Source organism: Mycteria americana, unplaced genomic scaffold, assembly GCF_035582795.1.
Source record: "Mycteria americana isolate JAX WOST 10 ecotype Jacksonville Zoo and Gardens unplaced genomic scaffold, USCA_MyAme_1.0 Scaffold_274, whole genome shotgun sequence".
Taxonomy (NCBI): Eukaryota; Metazoa; Chordata; class Aves; order Ciconiiformes; family Ciconiidae; genus Mycteria; species Mycteria americana.
In genome coordinates, this window is record NW_027445614.1 from 1 (window position 1) to 8,842 (window position 8,842).

General features: G+C 62.2%; 1 protein-coding gene across 1 annotated transcript; it reads left to right on the plus strand.

Annotated features, from left to right (window-relative positions):
* Nucleotides 1-649: 649 nt before the first annotated feature.
* On the plus strand, nucleotides 650-8,391 carry LOC142403448 (phosphoenolpyruvate carboxykinase [GTP], mitochondrial-like; the record flags this gene model as incomplete). Its single annotated transcript, XM_075489693.1, has 5 exons — nucleotides 650-813; nucleotides 3,010-3,228; nucleotides 4,401-4,538; nucleotides 4,634-4,729; nucleotides 7,892-8,391. Coding segments are annotated over 5 exons (1,072 nt in total), but the record flags the coding sequence as incomplete, so codon positions are not given.
* Between the last annotated feature and the right edge of the window lie 451 nt (nucleotides 8,392-8,842).

The window sequence follows — 8,842 nt, forward strand, 5'->3', positions numbered from 1 at the left end:
CCCAAATTAAATTGGGGGGGGGGGGTTGGGGGTTTCTGGGGGGGGTTTGGGGCAGCCCAAATTAAATTTGGGGGGGGTTGGGGGTCTCGGGGGGTTTGGGGCAGCCCAAATTAAATTTGGGGGGGGGTTGGGGGGGGTTAGGGGTCTCTGGGGGGGTTTTGGGGTGCCCCACATTAAATTTGGGGGGGTTTGGGCACCGCAAATTAAATTTTGGGGGGGTTTGGGGCAGCCCACATTAAATTTGGGGGGGGGTTGGGGGTCTCTGGGGGGTTTTGGGGCACCCCACATTAAATTTGGGGGGGTTTGGGGGGATTTTGGGGGTCTCGGGGGGGTTTGGGGCACCTCCCATTAAATTTGGGGGGATTTGGGGGGGGGTTTGGGGCACCCCAAATTAAATTGGGGGGGGGGGGTTGGGGTCTCTGGGGGGGTTTGGGGCAGCCCACGTTAAATTTTGGGGGGGTTTTGGGGGTCTCTGGGGGGGTTTTGGGGCAGCCCAAATTAAATTTTGGGGGGGTTTGGGAGGGCTCGGGGGGCGTTGGGGCGTACCACGGTGGGCGTGGGGGGGTTCCTCAAGACCGCGGGGTTCCCCCCCCCCGGCCGAGCCCCAAACCGCGGCGTTTTCTCCCCAAACCCCCCCCCCCCCCCCCAGATCGTGGGGGGTGACGGACCCGGCGGGGCGCAAGCGGTACCTGGCGGGGGCCTTCCCCAGCGCCTGCGGCAAAACCAACCTGGCCATGCTGACCCCCGCCCTGCCCGGCTGGCGCATCCACTGCGTGGGCGACGACATCGCCTGGATGAAGTTCGACGCCGACGGTGAGGGCCGGGCCGGGGGGCGAGGTGGCCACGGGGCGGGGGGGGGCGTAGGAGGGGTGGGTTCTCCTGGCCGGGGTGGCCCCAGAACACGTGGGTTCTCCTGGCCGGGGTGGCCCCGGTGTCCCGTGTTCCTGGTGGCCACAGCACATGTGGGTTCTCCTGGCCGTGGTGGCCACAATGTCCCGTGTTCCTGGTGGCCACAGCACACGTGGGTTCTCCTCACCATGGTGGCCCCGATGTCCCATGTTCCTGGTGGCCACAGGACGCATGGGTTCTCCTCACCATGGTGGCCCCGGTGTCCCATGTTCCTGGTGGCCACAGGACGCATGGGTTCTCCTCACCATGGTGGCCCCGGTGTCCCATGTTCCTGGTGGCCACAGGACACGTGGGTTCTCCTCACCATGGTGGCCCCGATGTCCCATGTTTCTGGTGGCCACAGGAGGTGTGGGTTCTCCTGGCCGGAGTGGCCATAGGACGTGTGGGTTCTCCTGACCGTGGTGGCCCCAAGACACATGGGTTCTCCTGACCATGGTGGCCCCAAGACACGTGGGTTCTCCTGGCCGTGGTGGCCCCAATGTCCCGTGTTCCTGGTGGCCACAGCACACATGGGTTCTCCTGACCATGGTGGCCCCAGGACGTGTGGGTTCTCCTGGCTGTGGTGGCCACAATGTGCCGTGTTCCTGGTGGCCACAGGAGGGGTGGGTTCTCCTGGCTGTGGTGGCCATAATGTGCCATGTTCCTGGTGGCCACAGGACACGTGGCTTCTCCTGGCCATGGTGGCCCCAAGACACATGGGTTCTCCTCACCATGGTGGCCCCGGTGTCCCATGTTCCTGGTGGCCCCAGGACGTGTGGGTTCTCCTGGCCGTGGTGGCCCCAGGACATGTGGGTTCTGCTGGCCATGGTGGCCCCAAGACACATGGGTTCTCCTCACCATGGTGGCCCTGATGTCCCGTGTTCCTGGTGGCCCCAGCACACATGGGTTCTCCTGACCATGGTGGCCCCAAGACACATGGGTTCTCCTGGCCGGGGTGCTCACAATGTCCTATGTTCCTGGTGGCCACAGGACACATGGGTTCTCCTGGCCGTGGTGGCCGCAATGTGCCGTGTTCCTGGTGGCCACAGGAGGGGTGGGTTCTCCTGGCCATGGTGGCCACAGGAGGTGTGGGTTCTCCTGGCCAGGGTGGCCCCAATGTCCCATGTTCCTGGTGGCCCCAAGACACATGGGTTCTCCTGGCCGGGGTGGCCCCAAGACACATGGGTTCTCCTGGCCGGGGTGGCCCTGATGTCCCACGTTCCTGGTGGCCACAGGAGGTGTGGGTTCTCCTGGCCATGGTGGCCCCGATGTCCCATGTTCCTGGTGGCCACAGCACATGTGGGTTCTCCTGGCTGGGGTGGCCCCAAGACACGTGGGTTCTCCTCACCATGGTGGCCTTGATGTCCCGTGTTCCTGGTGGCCACAGCACACATGGGTTCTCCTGGCCGTGGTGGCCCCAGGACACATGGGTTCTCCTCACCATGGTGGCCCCGATGTCCCATGTTCCTGGTGGCCCCAGCACACATGGGTTCTCCTCACCATGGTGGCCCCAGGACGTGTGGGTTCTGCTGGCCGTGGTGGCCCCAAGACATATGGGTTCTCCTGGCCAGGGTGGCCCTGATGTCCCACGTTCCTGGTGGCCACAGGAGGTGTGGGTTCTCCTGGCCATGGTGGCCCCGATGTCCTGTGTTCCTGGTGGCCCCAGGACACGTGGGTTCTCCTGACCGTGGTGGCCCCAGGACGTGTGGGTTCTCCTGGCCGTGGTGGCCACAATGTGCCATGTTCCTGGTGGCCAGAGGACACGTGGGTTCTCTTGGCCGTGGTGGCCCCAAGACACGTGGGTTCTCCTGGGTGTGGTGGCCCCAAGACACATGGGTTTTCCTGGCCATGGTGGCCCTGATGTCCCATGTTCCTGGTGGCCACAGCACACATGGGTTCTCCTGGCCATGGTGGCCCCGATGTCCCATGTTCCTGGTGGCCCCAGCACACATGGGTTCTCCTCACCATGGTGGCCCCAAGACACATGGGTTCTCCTGGCCGTGGTGGCCACAACGTCCCATGTTCCTGGTGGCCCCGGCACACGTGGCTCCTGCTGGCCGTGGTTGGCCCCGTGTCTTCTCCCGCCCGCCGGCCCCTCGACGGCCCCCTCGTCCTCCGCAGGCCGCCTGCGCGCCATCAACCCCGAGAGCGGCTTCTTCGGGGTGGCCCCGGGGACCTCCATGCGCACCAACCCCAACGCCATGCTGACCATCCGGCGCAACACCATCTTCACCAACGTCGGCCAGACCAGCGACGGCGGCGTCTACTGGGAGGGCATCGACCAGCCCCTGGCGCCCGGCACCACCCTCACCTCCTGGCTGGGCCGGCCCTGGACCCCCGGTAAGGTCTCTGCCCCACGGCGCTGCCCCACCGCCTTCGGCTCTCCTCCTCCTCCTCCTCCTCTCCATCTTCTCCTCATCTCCATCTTCTCCATCTTCTCCTCTTCTCCTCAACTTCTCCTCTTCTCCTCATCCTCATCCTCCTCTCCATCTTCTCCTCAACTTCTCCTCATCCTCATCTCCAACTTCTCCTCTTCTCCTCAACTTCTGCTCTTCTCCTCAACTTCTGCTCATCCTCATCTCCATCTTCTCCTCATCGTCTCTTCATCCTCATCTCCATCATTTCCTCATTGTCTCCCCATCTCCGTCTTCCTCCTCGTCATCTCTTCCTTGTCTCGTCTCCATCCTCGTCTCCATCCTCGTCTCCATCCTCGTCTCCATCCTCGTCTCCATTCTCGTCCTCCTCGTCTCCTCATCTCCATCCTCATCCTCGTCTCCTCCTCATCATCATCCTCATCTTCAACCTCCTCGTCTCCTCCTTGTCTCTTCCTCGTCTCCTCCTCATCATCATCCTAATCCTCCTCGTCCTCGTCTCTTCCTCGTCTCATCATCATCCTCCTCCTCGTCTCCATTCTCCTCCTCCTCCTCGTCTCTTCCTCATCTCCATCCTCATCGTCCTTGTCTCTTCATCTCTTCCTTGTCTCCTCCTCCTCGTCTCCCTCCTCCTCCTCGTCTCTTCCTCATCTTCAACCTCCTCGTCTCCATCCTCCTCCTCGTCTCTTCCTCATCTTCAACCTCCTCGTCTCCATCCTCCTCCTCCTCCTCCTCTTCCTTGTCTCTTCCTTGTCTCGTCTCCATCCTCGTCTCCATCCTCGTCTCCATCCTCGTCTCCATCCTCGTCTCCATCCTCGTCTCCATCCTCGTCTCCATCCTCGTCTCCATCCTCGTCCTTCTTGTCTCTTCCTCGTCTCCACCCTCCTCCTCCTCCTCATCTCCATCCTCCTTGTCTCTTCATCTCCTCATCTTCAATCTCCTCGTCTCCATCCTCCTCCTCCTCCTCGTCTCCATTCTCCTCCTCCTTGTCTCTTCCTCATCTTCATCCTCCTCGTCTCTTCCTCATCTTCATCCTCCTCGTCTCTTCCTCATCCTCCACTTCCTCGTCTCTTCCTCGCCTCCTCATCATCCTCTTCCTCGTCTCCTCCCCCTCCCCTCCCGGTCCCCGCCCTCCCGTAGGTGACCCCGAGCCTTGCGCCCACCCCAACTCCCGGTTCTGCGCCCCGGCGGCCCAGTGTCCCATCATGGACCCCGCCTGGGAGGACCCCGACGGCGTCCCCATCGACGCCATCATTTTGGGGGGGCGGAGACCCGAAGGTAAGGCCACGCCCACCCCCACATCACCCCACCCCCACGCCAACCTTCGGCCAATCGCCCGCGGCGGTGGGCCCACGGGCGTGGCGTCCTGGCAGGCGTGCCCTTGGTCTACGAGGCCTTCAACTGGCGCCACGGCGTCTTCCTGGGCAGCGCCATGAGGAGCGAGGCCACCGCCGCCGCCGAGCACACCGGTGAGCCACGCCCCCCCGCCCCATAGCCACGCCCCCCCGCCCCATAGCCACCTCCCACCGCCCCATAACCACGTCCCACCACCCCCTGCCCCATAACCTCATCCACTCTTGACCCCGACGTCCCACCACCCCCATAACCACGTCCCACCACCCCCATAACCACATCCCACTACTCCCTGCCCCATAACTTCATCCACTGTTGACCCCAACATCCCACCACCCCCATAACCACGTCCTACCAACCCCATAACCACGTCCCACCACCCCATAACCACGTCCCACCACCCCCGTAACCACGTCCCACCACCCCCGTAACCCTGTCCCACCACCCCCTGCCCCATAACTTCATCCACTCTTGACCCCAACATCCTACCAACCCCATAACCACGTCCTACCAACCCATAACCACGTCCCACCACCCCCATAACCCCGTCCCACCACCCCCTGCCCCATAACCTCATCCACTCTTGACCCCAACGTCCCACCAACCCCATAACCACGTCCTACCAACCCATAACCACGTCCTACCAACCCCACAACCCCGTCCCACCACCCCCTGCCCCATAACTTCATCCACTCTTGACCCCAACATCCTACCAACCCATAACCACGTCCTACCAACCCATAACCACGTCCTACCAACCCCACAACCCCGTCCCACCAACCCCATAACCCCGTCCCACCACCCCCTGCCCCATAACCTCATCCACTCTTGACCCCAACGTCCCACCAACCCCATAACCACGTCCCACCACCCCCTGCCCCATAACCTCATCCACTCTTGACCCCAACATCCTACCAACCCCATAACCATGTCCTACCACCCCCATAACCCCGTCCCACCACCCCCATAACCCCGTCCCACCACCCCCTGCCCCATAACCTCATCCACTCTTGACCCCAACGTCCCACCAACCCCATAACCACGTCCCACCAACCCCATAACCACGTCCCACCACCCCCTGCCCCATAACTTCATCCACTGTTGACCCAACGTCCTACCAACCCCATAACCACGTCCTACCAACCCCATAACCACGTCCCACCACCCCCGTAACCCCGTCCCACCACCCCCTGCCCCATAACTTCATCCACTCTTGACCCCAACATCCTACCAACCCATAACCACGTCCTACCAACCCATAACCCCGTCCCACCACCCCCATAACCATGTCCCACCACCCCCTGCCCCATAACCTCATCCACTCTTGACCCCAACGTCCCACCAACCCCATAACCACGTCCTACCAACCCCACAACCCCGTCCCACCACCCCCTGCCCCATAACTTCATCCACTCTTGACCCCAACATCCTACCAACCCATAACCACGTCCTACCAACCCATAACCACGTCCTACCAACCCATAACCCCGTCCCACCAACCCCATAACCCCGTCCCACCACCCCCTGCCCCATAACCTCATCCACTCTTGACCCCAACGTCCCACCAACCCCATAACCCCGTCCCACCACCCCCTGCCCCATAACCTCATCCACTCTTGACCCCAACGTCCCACCAACCCCATAACCCTGTCCCACCACCCCCTGCCCCATAACCTCATCCACTCTTGACCCCAACATCCTACCAACCCCATAACCATGTCCCACCACCCCCATAACCCCGTCCCACCACCCCCATAACCCCGTCCCACCACCCCCTGCCCCATAACCTCATCCACTCTTGACCCCAACGTCCCACCAACCCCATAACCACGTCCCACCAACCCCATAACCACGTCCCACCACCCCCTGCCCCATAACTTCATCCGCTGTTGACCCCAACGTCCCACCAACCCCATAACCACGTCCTACCAACCCCATAACCACGTCCTACCAACCCCATAACCACGTCCCACCACCCCCGTAACCCTGTCCCACCACCCCGTGCCCCATAACTTCATCCACTCTTGACCCCAACATCCTACCAACCCCATAACCACGTCCTACCAACCCATAACCACATCCCACCACCCCCATAACCCCGTCCCACCACCCCCTGCCCCATAACTTCATCCACTCTTGACCCCAACATCCTACCAACCCATAACCACGTCCTACCAACCCATAACCCCGTCCCACCACCCCCATAACCATGTCCCACCACCCCCTGCCCCATAACCTCATCCACTCTTGACCCCAACGTCCCACCAACCCCATAACCACGTCCTACCAACCCCATAACCACGTCCCACCACCCCCTGCCCCATAACTTCATCCACTGTTGACCCCAACGTCCCACCAACCCCATAACCACGTCCCACCAACCCCATAACCATGTCCCACCACCCCCTGCCCCATAACCTCATCCACTCTTGACCCCAACGTCCCACCACCCCCATAACCCCGTCCCACCACCCCCATAACCCCGTCCCACCACCCCCTGCCCCATAACCTCATCCACTCTTGACCCCAACGTCCCACCACCCCGTAACCACGTCCTACCAACCCATAACCACGTCCTACCAACCCCACAACCCCGTCCCACCACCCCCTGCCCCATAACTTCATCCACTCTTGACCCCAACGTCCCACCAACCCCATAACCACGTCCCACCAACCCCATAACCACCTCCCACCACCCCATAACCATGTCCTACCACCCCCTGCCCCATAACCTCATCCACTCTTGACCCCAACGTCCCACCACCCCGTAACCACGTCCCACCACCCCGTAACCACGTCCCACCACCCCGTAACCACGTCCCACCAACCCATAACCACGTCCTACCAACCCCACAACCACGTCCCACCACCCCCTGCCCCATAACCTCATCCACTCTTGACCCCGACGTCCCACCACCCCACCACCACGTCCCACCACCCCCTGCCCCATAACTTCATCCACTCTTGACCCCAACGTCCCACCACCCCGTAACCACGTCCCACCAACCCATAACCACGTCCTACCAACCCCACAACCACGTCCCACCACCCCCTGCCCCATAACTTCATCCACTCTTGACCCCAACGTCCTACCAACCCATAACCACGTCCTACCAACCCATAACCACGTCCTACCAACCCATAACCACGTCCCACCACCCCCATAACCCCGTCCCACCACCCCCTGCCCCATAACCTCATCCACTCTTGACCCCGACGTCCCACCACCCCCATAACCACCTCCCTCCCCCTGACCTCCCGGCCCCGCCCCCCCCCAGGCCGCCGCCTGATGCACGACCCCTTCGCCATGAGACCTTTCTTCGGCTACAACGCCGGCCACTACCTGGCCCACTGGTTGTCCATGGGCGAACGAGAAGGCGCCCGCCTGCCCCGCATCTTCCACGTCAACTGGTTCCTCAAGGACGCCGCCGGCCGGTTCCTGTGGCCGGGTTTCGGTCACAACGCCCGCGTCCTGGCCTGGATCTGTAGCCGGGTGGAAGGAGAAGACAACGCCGAATCCACCCCGGTGGGGTTGATACCTCGAGAGGACGCTTTGGATCTGCGGGGGCTTCCCGGCGTCTCCTACGCCCGGCTCTTCGCCATCTCCAGGAGCTTCTGGGAGAAGGAGGCGCGGGAGCTGCGGCAGTACTACGAGGAGAACTTCGGGGAGGACCTGCCCAAGGAGATCATGGGCGAGCTGGAGGCCCTGGAGGAACGTCTCAAGAAGATGTGAGGGGGTTGGCGGCCGACGGCTTCCTTGGGCGACCACCGGGGGCTGGCGGCCAGGGGTTTTGGGTGAGCGTCACGGGTTGGTGGCCACCAGCTGCGTTAGTTGATGATCGTGGGTTGGGGGCCACCAGCTTTGGGTGAGCATCACGGGTTGGTGGCCACCAGCTTTGGGTGTCCATCACGGGTTGGTGGCCACCAGCTTCATTAGTTGATGATCGTGGGTTGGTGGCCACCAGCTTTGGGTGAGCATCATGGGCTGGTGGCCACCAGCTTTGGGTGTCCATCACGGGTTGGTGGCCACCAGCTTCGTTAGTTGATGATCATGGGTTGGTGGCCACCAGCTTTGGGTGAGCATCATGGGCTGGTGGCCATCAGCTTTGGGTGAGCATCACGGGTTGGTGGCCACCAGCTTCATTAGTTGATGATCGTGGGTTGGTGGCCACCAGCTTTGGGTGAGCATCATGGGCTGGTGGCCACCAGCTTTGGGTGTCCATCACGGG